Consider the following 13,267-nt stretch of genomic DNA (forward strand, 5'->3'; position numbering starts at 1 on the left):
ATGGTGGGAAATTCACAGTGCTACTAGCGTAGTAAAGGTTTCTCTGTTCATACAGTTCTGGCACCTGATGTAGTGTTGGTCCATAAACTTTTTTTTTTTTTTTTTTTATTAAAAGGTACACGACCAACAGGCATAACATTGAAATTATAACATTGACTGGTGAAGTAAATAACACTGATTATCTCTTTATCATGGCCCCTGTTAGTGTGTGGTATATATTTGGTAGCAGGTGAACATTTTGTCCTCAAAGTTGATCTGTTAGAAGCAGGAACAATGGGCAAGTGTAAAGGACCAAATTGTGACGGCTAGACGACTGGGTCGGAGATTCTCAAAAGCCGCAGCTCTTGTGGGATGTTCCCGGTGTGCAGAGCTCAGTATTCATTTAAAAGTGGTCCAAGGAAGGAACAGCGGTGAACCGGCGACAGGGTCATGAACACAAATTCATAAATGATCACAAAGCCATGACTGTCGGCTGGTTCTGATCGAGTATTGACGTGTAATGCAACAGTCATGATGCTGGCAGATTTTCCTGGAACTTAGTCCTTCAGAAATATAGCTTGTTTAGACTGTAGTTAATGTGAACAGTCTACTACAATGGCTCAGGATCCTTTAAGCCTGGTTTAGCCTGGCTTTCGACCCTGGTTTCTCATGCCATCTCGGGGAGTTTTTCCTTGTCACAGTCACCGCTGGCTCAATCATTAAGAGATAAGCGTACGATATTATATAAGGAACAAACTTATAAATTATTTTATTACTGCTTTACCTCTGTAAAGCTGCTTTAAGACAATATTAATTGTGGAAAGTGCTACACGGATAAAAAGAAGAATCTCTTTCACCAACGACAAGTATTGGATATATTAAAGCAAATCTACGGCTCGTTGCAATAACCAGCCAGTTTGCCTTCACTATCACAGTTTGTCATTCGAGATAAAGCTGCAGCAGAGTGAAAAATGAACAGGTTATAATAAAGAAAATGCCTTATTATTGTCGCGTTTTCTGCTCTCTGAAGTTTTAGGTTCGTACGCAAAGCATTTCAGGTTGAGCATCTAACCACAGAATCGATCAGTATCATCAGTGGTAATGTGTTTATGTAGATCATGCAGCTGAATGTCTCTCTCTCTCTCTCTCTCTCTCTCTCTCTCTCTCTCTCTCTCTCTCTCTCTCTCTCTCTCTCTCTCTCTCTCTCTCTCTCTCTCTCTCTCTCTCTCTCTCTCTCTCTCTCTCTCTCTCTCTCTCTCTCTCTCTCTCTCTCTCTCTCTCTCTTTTCTCTCTTTCTTTGTCGTTTCAGACACTATGGATTTCACCAGTATGACACTTACACAGATCAAGAGGAAGGAGATGGACTCGCAGGTATCTCTGTGTATTTCCGATAATATGTGTATTCGTGTGAACACGCGCTCGGCCTTACTGTGGCTTGTGCATCCTGCAGGTGCGCGTGTTAGAGCTGGAGACACAGCTTCAGAAGGAGCGTGAGCGTCTCGGCGAGCTGAGGAAGAAGCACTACGAGTTGGCTGGTGTAGCTGAGGGTTGGGGAGAGGAACAGGAAGGTAAATGCCATAATCGAAATTCGTAACGTTTCGGTACCACTCAAGCCAGAGATCTGCATATAGATTAGAGTACGAGTAGTTACCACTCCGAGCTCCTCAGGTCTTATAAATTAGTAGACGATTATAGAATTTTTACAGGCTGTAATTCATTATTAGCAAATGTAATCTTGCAGGGTTTCTTCCTTTTTCTTTTTTCAGTGACTGACAAAAAAGGACACACAAATCTAACCCCAGCAACTAAAAAAACAGAAGCATTAATCAATCTGTGATGCAAGAGTTGTGCAATAAGGGGTGTTTCAATACATGAACTGTTTGGAATTGCTGAACACAGGGTGAAAACACATTAGTGTGTGGTTGTATTAAAACACTACTTCCCACACCTTTTCCGGAACCAAATTCTCATTTGGGTTGGCTTCCATTTCGCATTTCCAGGAGTTTACAGTAACAAAGTAAAGTAATTTCTTACTGTACTTAAGGAGCTTTTTCATGTATCTGTACTGTACTGAAGTATTTCTATTTGGGACGACTTTAACTCCACTACATTTCAAAGTCAAAAATCTTACTTTTTTTACTCAACTACATTTTGCGAAATCACTCGTTCCCTTTTTTTTTTATTTTCTGCTGATTAAAAACTGGTCCAACACACAGCAAGACACCAATCAGGGTCGAGCACGTGTTCTGTTTAGAACTTGTTTTGATCGACGCTTGGTGGTATCGACTGATCACAATCTTACAGTTCAGCAGCAGTTCAACAGCAAGCAGAACATTCAGAGAGGAATAAATGATGGAACATACTCCAAACTCTTATTTTGCACGATTATTTTTAAAGGTTTTGGGCTCATGATAATTCTTAGAGATATCAATCAGTGTTTGACTTATTAATATCATTCTATTGATAGATCAGTGTGCTGAGAGTCACAGAGTCTTTCACATAAACTGAGTTGCTTAAGCAAAGAGTCTTGTGACAAAAAGAATAATAGGAACATTATAGCTGTAATAAATCATACTTTGGATGCTTAAGTACGTTTCAAGACAAATACTTTTGCACTCAAGTGAATGTTTCAAGGGACATGTTTTTTTACTTAACTAGTATTTTACTGAGTGTCTCTTTTTCAACTCAAGTACATGGTTTGTGTACTAGTATTGTACTTTGTCTTTGGATTTCATGATTTTTATCTGTAAATTCTGATGTGGTGCATTGCTGTGGACTCCTCAGCATAAACCATTTTATTTTATTCCCATTTGAATGATTTGCATATTCTGTGGTGTGTTTAAAAAAAACAACAAAAAAACCACCATTACTGTCTGTCAGCTTTCCCACACTTGTTTTCCCACACAGTCGCCGGTTATTTTTTTCTATGGAATGTTAAATTAAACTCTGATTTTGCATTGTGGTGAGTTACATTCCTCTATGGACTTTAAAAAAAATAATGTTAGAAATATGCAACAAATAAAAAAAAAAATCCATAAACTTTGGTATGATTTTAATAAATAATTTATTGTGTACACTATAACTGATGTAACAACTCATAACTCTGCTAAAAGAAAAAAAAATGGCTGGGTTTTTTTTTTCTTTTTTTTTTTTTGGATAAAACGTGTTCATTAAATATTGATATCTAGATTGCTGTTTGGGTCTCGGATGGTTTATTTGCCAAAACTGATGAAAATGCATCGTTCTTTTTTTTTTTTTTTGGTTGCTATGGCAACACCATTGTGGAGTCTAACAATGTTGAGGACTGACGGCGGTCAGCTCGAATGATTGGCATCGATGCGAAAGTCGCGATAAGAACGAAGCGAGAAGTGAAGAACGCCTATTTAATTGAGTGTGTAACGGAGCATGTAGGCGCCTGCTAATGTCTATATTCTCTTTCTCTTGTCTCCATAGGAACAGGATGAGGCGTGTCCCCACATCGTAGCCCGGACTGGGCATGTGCCTGCGCACTGGCACTCACGTGTTTCTCCCCCCTTTTTTCTTCTTCACTATCTTCAGACCTTTTATCCTTTAATAATGAATGAAAAGCCAAATAAAAAGGTGCTTTTTTTTACTATAACCTGGTTTCCTCCTCCTGTCTGCGAAGGAAGGACTCTTGCAGGATGAGCAATAGAGGAGACAATGTCACCTCGAGAGGAGGATGAAGCCCTAAAGGCAGCTTTCAACGTGTTTGGAGCTCCCCCCAGTGGGCAGACAGAAAACTGCACCGTTACTGACATGTCAGCTCCCGCCCCACACCCCCACCCACCACCTCCCCTTCACCATTCCAGGACGGCATACAGTACGTCACGCGAGGCGAGCAGGAATTACTGACAGTGTGCCGCGAGCTTCCGGATCGCCCACTTCCCAGGCGGCAGCATTGTGTGACTTCCACCACCTCTTTCCAAACTCCTTCCACACTTTGTGGACACAAACACACACACACACACACACACACACACACACCCCATTAAACAAGCTGCTGAGTCTTCTCTGAACTGTCCCCTGCCAGCCCTCCTTCCTACAGCCGCCTTGCTGTGGACTCTGAGCTGGCGGAGCGGGTGATCGGCCCAAGAGGAAGGCTTCCCTCCACACTAACACTAGCTACTGTCTGAAACCCTAAACTAAACGCCTCCGTGTGTACGTATGAGCAGTGTTTTTTTATTTTTCAATTGCTAGTTTTTTAATCCTTCCTCCTCAGCAGTAGTTTTTTTTTTATCGCCTGATGGGGCTTTTAACTGTAAAATTTTTCATTCAGTAAACAGGAAACGAGTTCTACTATGTACAGGTGATCCGTCAGCAACAACGTCAGCCACAGCTCATTTCATCTGATTTCATGTTTATGGCTGAACACAAATCGACTTTTTTTTTTTTTTTATGACCCTCTGCTGCAAATGGAGGACGTTTGACTCAGAGCAACCTTGGACACCGAGCTCTGTTCTTATCGCTGCGTTCTCATTGGGTGACTGTTTTCCTCTGGTGCCCTTAGACTACATGAGTATCGATGCTCGTAGCTTCTATTCACACTCTGATCGATGAGTTAGAACCACCGGGTTTGTGTGTGTGGACTTTTTTCGTACTCACTTCTCCGAGCAGGAGGTCAGCACACACGAGGAGAGACATCTGTGCCTTTCAACAGGTTAAAGTTCACATTCCCTTAATAAACCTTTAACGGACTGGTGGTGTAACGGTTTGTAGCTTGGTTGGGTGATGCCTTATGGGAAATACTGTTATTGTCGTTCTTGATGTTTTATTAATGAAATTTGGAGCTTCCAGCACAATTTTCTCTAACTGTATGGTCCAGAAAGAGAGAAAAAGAAAGCGAGAGGACACAAGGAAAAGAAAAGGGATACGGTTGAACGTAAAAAAAACAAAAAAAACAAAGGAGGCTTGTGATTTATAAGGATGTACCAGCCCCCCTTTTGCTAAAGCAATCTAGACCAGATAGCCTTGTAGACCACCACTGTTTTATAAGCACAGCCTAAAACTGGCCTCCTTAAACCCCCTGGCTTCAATATTGAATAGTTTCATGTCCTTGCAGGCAGTTTTCAATTACCTCAGCCTCCCTCATCAAGAAAGGAAGCAGGCAAACATGGGTTCATTTGACGTTAGCAAATGTTCATATAGAGCGCTCTGAGTGCATGTGACGGCGCTGTTCTGCTAATATCGGGTATGAAACGACCGTGTGTGTATGTGAGAATTTGAGCGTGTGTTGATTGAGAAAACCCAAAACGTGTTTCTGTCTGTTAACACCTTCACCCCGTCTCGTTGCACTGCTTTCACGGTTTTTGTTTTCTAAGTTGTAACACTGGGTATTTAATTTAACCGTTTATTGACACGGCCGCTCTGTTTTTATGGCTCACCCTGTGTTTTACTTCATGTCTTCTAGTCTTACCAGCCTTCCAACTGCCTCTCACTTTAGCCAGTCAGATGATATATGATACTCAGTAACATTTTTTTGGACAATATCTTTGTATGATGTACTAAACTGTGTTTTTATTTCTTTTTTTTTTTTTTTTTTTTCTTCTATAATAAATATAGTATTGTGTTAAAACCATAAGCCCCGTTGGCCTCCTTGTGATCTTGAGTGGCCTGCTGTAGAGCTCTGACCTCAACCCCTAGTGAAATGAATTGGAGCACTGACCGCACCCCAGGCCTCCTCATGCTACTCAAACTCGAAGCTCCAAACTCTAGTGGAACATTTTCCCAGAAGAATGGAGGTTATAACAGCAGAGATTTTAAATGTGAAACGTGATGTTCAAAAAGCACATGATTGTGTCCACAAACTTTTGTCCATATTGTGTTCTTGCTATTAGGTGGACCAGCTATGGCCTCCAGGTGGAAATGTCTTTGGGGAATGGTGGTTCCAGTATGGAATTACATCCCACCAGCATATTATTTTCACATCCAACATTTCCCAGAATACAACCCAGATCCCTACCAGTATCCCACCAGTGCAAAACCCTGACAATGATAGAGCTGAATCAGTTGCCAGATTTTGAATAATGACTCCAGTTTATGTGCTTTTCTATTTATTCTGTATGAGAAATTACGTGCATTTATTTTTATTTTGTTTCCTCGACGTTGTAGCTGATTTTTTTTATTCAACACTAGAGGGCAGCAGCAGCTCTTTTACACAGAATGATGCACCAAATGTTACCTGGTACAGTGTATTTTAGGATTTTTATGACCACTGGAGATTATTCCCTGTGCTTATAAATTGGCAAAGCTTCAATAATAGTGCACTGCAAAGTGAATGTGGTGCAGTTTACAGGAAGCATGTCTGATGTAGTAGTAGTAAGTTTTTTGGCTTGTTTCAGCTCTTGTGATTCGGCTTTGGGATTCAGCAAAAATACATCAATATTGGGTTTTGTTGTATAGCAAATAGTTTTTGTTTACAGTTAGTTGATTCCAGTTGCGCTAGTATTTGTTGATTCGGTTAGGAAATAGGCTTACGTATTATTTTGTTGTCGCATGCATTTATATGGTGGGGAGGTTGTTCATGTTTTCACATTTTAGATTACAGCCTAATCCCAAAATTGATTAAATCCCCAAAATTTGACAAAAAATACTGAAAGAAGTTTGTTTTAAATATTTGCAAATTTATTAAAAAAAAAAAGAAGAAAAAAATCACATGTATTCACAGCCTTTTGCTCAATAATTTGTTAAAGCACCTCTGGCACCAATTACAGCATCACGTCTTATTGAGTTTGATGCTACAAGCTTGGCACACCTATTTTTTGGGCAGTTTCTCCCATTCTTTGCAGAACTTCAGATCAGTTTGGATGGGGAGCATCAGTGCACAGCCATTTGTTAAATCGGGTTCAGGTCTGGGCTCTGGAGCATGTTTTTTATCAAGGACGTCTCTGTGTACATTGCTGCATTCATCGTTCCTTCGATCCTGATAAGTCTCCTAGTTCCTGCCAAATAAAAACATCCCCACAGCATGATGCTGCCACCACCATGCTTCAATGTAGTGATGATATTGGCCAGGTGATGATCTTTTCCTCCACACATGACGCTTTTCATTCACACTAAAGAGTTAAATTTTTGTTTCTCATTGTCTGAGAGTCCTTCAGGTGCCTTTTGACAAACTCCAGGCGGGCGATCCTGCGCCTTTTACTGGGGAGTGTCTTCCACATGGCCACTCTACCATATAGGCCTGATTGGTGGAGTGCTGCAGAGATGGTTGTTCTTCTGGAAGGTTCTTCTGTCTCCACAGAGAAACACTGGAGCTCTTTCAGGGTGACCATCGGGTTCTTGGTCACCTGACTTCACCACCCTGACTGAGGCCTGGTGGAAATGAAAAACCTCCTGAGACATGACATCTTGAAAGGAACCAGACTCGAAAGGGATGATTACAGCATACAGGGTGTTGTAGAGTTTAGACCAAACTGTATGAGAGACCATGCAGAAGTTGGTTCTTAAGAGGAGGAAGGTCATTAAGTGAATTAAATCGCAAGATTTAGCTAAATTCTTTTTGCAACTGGTGTATATGACTGATTTAGTTATTGACTTGTTATATACCTTTACCGCTCAGCCCACTCTGTCTAAAGTCAGAGTAACAAGAACTAATACTACATGAACAAAAGTTTGTGGACACCTGACCATAAGATTCGTTGGTGCTTTTTTGAACATCCCATTCCACATTTAGTCCCCATTAGCTGTTATATTAGCCTCCACTGTTCTTGGTAGATGTTCCGTAATATTTTAGTGTGTGTGCTTGTGGAGATTTGTGATTACTAACGCTCTTGTAGGCTGAGTAAAGTCTGACACTGATGTAAGGTGAGGAGGCCTGGGGGTGCAGTCAGCGTTCACATTCATCCGTAAGGTGTTCAATAGGGTTTATGGCTCTTGTGATTAAGATGGCCACTCAAGATCTTCAACTCCAACTCATCTAAACATATCATCATGGAGCTCGCTTTGTCATGCTGGAACAAGTTTGGGTCTCAAGTGAAGGAAAGATGTAATGTTACTGCATCCCAAGACATCCTATATAACTGTGTGCCTTAAACACACCAACAGTTTGGGGAAGAATCACATTTGCCTGGAGAAGTCAGTTGTCCAAATACTTTTGTCAGTAAAACGGATATTCTACTCTGATTTGACTTTTTTTTTTTTTTTTTTCCCCTTCAGTTGAATTTAGTTTTGATATGACAAATAATTCCCTTTGCATTACATTCATGTCTTTCCTTCAAGTTTATGGAATTGAATAGATTATTTATCTCATGTACATTACAGCACAGTGATTCTTTCCTTACATACCTCAGTCATGTTAGGAAACTGGGGTCAGCCATGATACCGCATTCATGAAGCGCAAATCGTTACGGGCCTTGCTCAAGGGCCCACAAGTGGCACTTTTTTACTTTTTATCATCTGGTGTAAAAACGTAAAGCCATCATACATGAAGGTCAGGGTGCTGTTAGGTGGAGGATTCGGGGAGCCTGGAGTGAAGTGTGGGCCCTGGGAAGTGTTTTTAAGGTAGGGAATGCTGAAGAGAGAGGGCCACCATCAATGATTCTTAGTGAAGCTAGGATTTCTGATTAGATGTCATTGACTTGCTCCATTATCTGCTGCACTGTTTGTAGAGGCAGATCTGAAAGCAAAGAAGGCTTGTCTCCCTTTTTGATTTTGGTATAGGATGTCCTTTTCCTGAGCTATGACAGGAATTTTGCTCTCAGAAAGGGAATGTGACAACCAAGGAAAGGATTTAGAAATGCAGTGTGAATTTGACTCGACAAACATGTGTAGTCCAGGGAGATATCCCAGAAACTAGTGAGACACTCAAACACCATGTCTACTACAGGTAAAGGGGGTAAACCTGGAAGAAGGGAGGAAATAAAGGACCCAAAAAAAAAAAAATAAAATCTGGAATATAGCATGATACAAATGCGACCTTCTTTCCAGCTTTATCCCCAGTGTAATGTTTTCAGCAGTGTTGTGCTCGTTACTAAGAAATTACAGTTACTCGTTACTTCATTCAACTCAATTACTTTGATTACTTACACCAAAAAGTAATGCGTTACTGTTAAAAGTAACTTTTTAGTTTTAAATTTTTATGGTTTATACAAACACTAAACTGACTTAAACACAAAGTCATTTTTAAACACTTTTATTAAAGTCAGAGCAGCACAAACTGAATATATCACAAGGATTTCTGAAATAAATAACAAAACAAGCTGAATAATATATTCACAATCAAAAACTAAAGTGGCTTCTGCATCATAAATGCTGTTGTGTTGAGCTCTTAAAAATGTTCCTTTCACAGCTTAAGTATGAAAACTATCAACAATGTAGAACAGAACACCGGGTTAGCTTCTAGCTTCATCGAGGCATGGAGTTTCTGGAGGTGCTGCTACAGATTGGAGTTGCTGTTTATCGCAGTAGATACGAGCTTCGAACCAGAAAGACACAGCTTACATTTGCACTTTGAGAAACTCGTCTTGCTCTCGCCTCGCCTCGCCATTACTGCCGCACAGACCAGAATAAACGGAGACACGGCCACAGTGCGTCGTCTTCTTGTTTACAGTGGTTCATCCACCAATCCTACAATGCGTCTCTGCTGTAAACAGGTTAGACTGTAGTCTACACTTCAGCCCAAATTCATTCATTTAAAAAAGTAACGGTAACGGAGTTACTTTATTTTAAAAAGTTACACGCGTTACAGTATTAGTTACTGTCAAAAGTAACTTCGTTACAGTAACGCGTTACTGCCAAACACTGGTTTTCAGTTTGACATTTTTTATCTTCCTAGAATATGCAGTACGTATATAGACTGCCGTCTGACAAAACACTAGCTGTGCTAATGGTTTTGATTTTCAGCAGACTAGCCTCTTTGAAATGATCTTGCAGTGTAACAAAGCACCATGAGCTCCCTATGCCTATTCCCTCTGCAGTACTTAATCTTTCTGGAGAGAAGAAAGCTGAACTGAAATTGACTTGTAAGCCCCTGAATATGTTTAAATGTCTTTAAATTGTACGATTGTGTAATCAATATGATGCCAAAGGCACAATTTGATATTGAAAAGCATTTTAGGTTGAGCGATACCTCTAAAGTTGCATGAAAAAAAAAAATTACATACTTACAGATTGAATTCATTGGATTGGAATTGGAAGAGCGAGGGTTCAAGCCCTGATATCACCAAGCTGCCACTCTTGGGCCCTTGTGCAAGGCCCTTAATCCCTTTGTGCTCCAGGGGCACTGTATCATCTCTGACCCCAGCCTTCTAACATCGCTGGGATATGCAAGGAAAGGATTTCACTGTGTTGTAATCTACATGTGAACGAGTATAGAGCACCTTTACCCCTTTATTCTAGATCCAGTAAGGATTAATCAAAAGATAATATAACCTACTCACAATGGTAGTTACACTCTAAAGCTGTCTCGCATCATCTTATGTCCTTTTAAAATATGCCTTAGTCGAATTTGTCACGTTGCTATGTTACGGCATTAATTACACATTCACGTCAGGTTTTATCAGTCATTTTTTAGAGCTATTAATAGATTATTGTTTAGCATTATAGGATCTGCCCCCAAATAACTCAACTGGGCTACTGACTGCTTAGATTCGAGAACCTTAACCCCAAAAACATACTGAAAACCTGTTGCATTGTTTAATTATTGAAAATGTGCATAACCCTAATTTTCTGATCAGGTACTAATTAAAAGTGTAGCTTGCTTTTGTACTTCTTTTTCTTCTTTCGGCTTCTCCCATTAGGGGACGCCACAGCGGACTAACTAGCTGCATGTCTTCCCTCACCACATCCATAAACCTCCTTTTTGGCCTTCCTGTTTTCCTCCTTCCTGGTGGCTCCATCCTCAACATTCGCTTAACGATACACCCCATGTCCCTCCTCTGCACATGTCCAAACCATCTCAATCTCGCCTCCCTCACCTTGTCTCCAAAACGTCCCACTTGCGCTGTCCCTCTAATAAACTCATTTCTAATCCTGTCCATGTCGTCACACCCGACGAAAACCTCTTCAGCTCTGCTACCTCCAGCTCCGCCTCCTGTCTTTTAATCAATGCCACTGTCTCTAATCCATACAACATCGCAGGTCTCAACACAGTCCTATAAACATTCCCTTTCACTCTTGCAGATACCCTTCTATCACATATCACTCCTGTCACTCTTCTCCACGCAACCACACCACTCCACTGCCCTTCCTCTCATTCACACACATGTACTCTGTCTTACTCCTACTGACTCTTATTCCCCTTCTCTCCAGCGCATACCTCCACCTCTCCAGGCTCTTCTCAACCTGCTCCCTACTCTCACCACAAATAACTATCATCTGCAAACATCATAGTTCATGGAGACTCCTGTCTGACCTCGTCCGTTAACCTGTCCATCACCACTGCAAACAGGAAAGGGCTCAGAGCCGATCCTTGATGTCCTGCACCACCCTCACATACTTCTCTGACATGGCTGCTTTGATCATACAATACCACAACTCCTTTCTTGGCACCCTGTCATACACTTTCTCTAAATCCACAACACAATGCAACTCCTTCTGACCTTCTCTATACTTCTCCATGAACATTCTCAAAGCAACTCATGCATCTGTGGTGCACTTCCTCAGCATGAAACCATACTGCAGTTTACAGATGGTCACCTCTTCCCTCAGCCTGGCTTCCACTACTTTTTCCCATAACTTCATGGTGTGACTGATCAACTTAATTCCCCTGTAGTTACTGCAGGTCTGCACATCTCCCTTATTCTTAAAGATCAGTACCAGCACACTCCTTCTCCATTCCTCAGGCATCCTCTCACCTTCCAAAACCTTGTTAAACAATCTAAATCTAAAAAATAAACTCCACTGCCATCTTTCCTAAACATCTCCACGCTTCTACTGGTATGTCATCGGGTCCTACTGACTTTCTACTTATCATCCTCTTAATCACTGCTCTCACTTCCTCCTTACTAATCCTATCCATTTCCTGCTTAACCATCTCCACACAATCCAACCCTCTCTCTCTTATATTTTCCTCGTTCATCAGCTGCTCAAAATACTCCCTCCATCTTCTCAACACACTCTCCTCACTAGTCAACACATTTTCATCTCTTTCCTTTATTGCTCTAACTTGCAGCACATCCTTCCAAGCGCGGTCTCTCTGCCTGGACAATCTGTACAAATCCTTTTCTCCTTCCTTAGTGTCCAACTTCACATACAGCTCCTCATATGCCTTTTCCCTGGCTTTCGCCACATCGATCTTTACCTGCTGGCGCATCTCCTTGTGCCTACTTTTCTCATCACTCTGTCGATCACAATTCTTTTTTGCCAACCTCTTTCTCCTTATGCTCTCCTACAGTTCCTCATTCCACCACCACATCTCTAAGTCGTTCTTTCTATTTCCAAATGACACACCAAGTACCTGTCTCCCTGATCACTTCTGCAGTAGTTGCCCAATCATCCAGCACCTCTTCACCACCACCAAACCCTTTTGACCTCAATCCTGAATCTCACACTACAGTCTTCCTCCTTCAGTTTCCACTATCTTATTATTTCAGTCTTCACTCTCTTCCTCTTCACCTCCAAACCATCCTACAGACCACCATCCGATGCTGTCTAGCTACACTGTCCCCTGCCAACACCTTACAGTCTCCAATCTCCTTCAGGTTGCATCTCCTACATAGAACATAGTCCATCTGTGTGCACCTTCCTCCACTCTTATACGTCACCCTATGCTCCTCCTTCTTCTTAAAATAAGTGTTCACCACTGCCATTTCCATTCTTTATTCTTTCTCTTAAATCTACCACCATCCGCCCTTCCACATTCCTCTCCTTAAAGCCATACCTACCCATCACCTCTGTTCCCTTCACCTACATGCCCTAAAGTCTGCCTCAATCACCAATCGTTCATTCCTAGGTACACCTTCTACCACTTCATCTAACTCACTCCAGAATTTTTCCTTCTCCTCCATTTCACAACCCACTTGTGGAGCATAAGCACTGATGACATTTATCATCACCCCTTCAACTTCCAGCTTCACGATCATCACTCTATCAGAAACTCTCTTCACCTCCACTACACTCCTACTGTACTATTTCTTCAGAATCACCCCTACACCATTTCACTTTCCATTCACACCATAATAAAACAGTTTATACCCACCTCCAATGTTCCTGGCCTTACTCCCTTTTCACTTGGTCTCCTGAACACACAACATATCTACCTTTCTCCTCTCCATCATATCAGCAATCTCTCTCCTTTTTACCAGTCATAGTGCCAACTCTAACCTCCATT

General features: G+C 41.3%; 1 protein-coding gene and 1 long non-coding RNA gene across 3 annotated transcripts in view; one reads left to right on the forward strand and one right to left on the reverse strand.

Moving 5' to 3' along the window:
- The window catches only part of hip1 (huntingtin interacting protein 1), a 41,889-nt gene extending 36,317 nt beyond the window's left edge, over positions 1–5,572 (forward strand). For both annotated transcript variants that reach the window (XM_083548848.1, XM_083548849.1), the window contains exons 29-31: positions 1,289–1,350; positions 1,430–1,547; positions 3,433–5,572. In XM_083548848.1, the coding sequence (XP_083404974.1) occupies positions 1,289–1,350; positions 1,430–1,547; positions 3,433–3,443 (191 nt within the window). In that variant the 3' untranslated portion in view covers positions 3,444–5,572. The remainder of the gene's footprint in view (positions 1–1,288; positions 1,351–1,429; positions 1,548–3,432) is intronic.
- On the reverse strand, positions 2,151–11,966 carry LOC310730158. The gene is made up of 5 exons (XR_014534737.1): positions 9,900–11,966; positions 8,263–9,608; positions 6,972–8,210; positions 2,514–6,734; positions 2,151–2,455 (listed from the first exon to the last, which is right to left on the reverse strand). It is a non-coding gene; the product is annotated as an uncharacterized lncRNA (long non-coding RNA).
- Positions 11,967–13,267: the final 1,301 nt, after the last annotated feature.

This window comes from Silurus aristotelis (assembly GCF_946808225.1).
Source record: "Silurus aristotelis genome assembly, chromosome: 8".
Taxonomy (NCBI): domain Eukaryota; kingdom Metazoa; phylum Chordata; class Actinopteri; order Siluriformes; family Siluridae; genus Silurus; species Silurus aristotelis.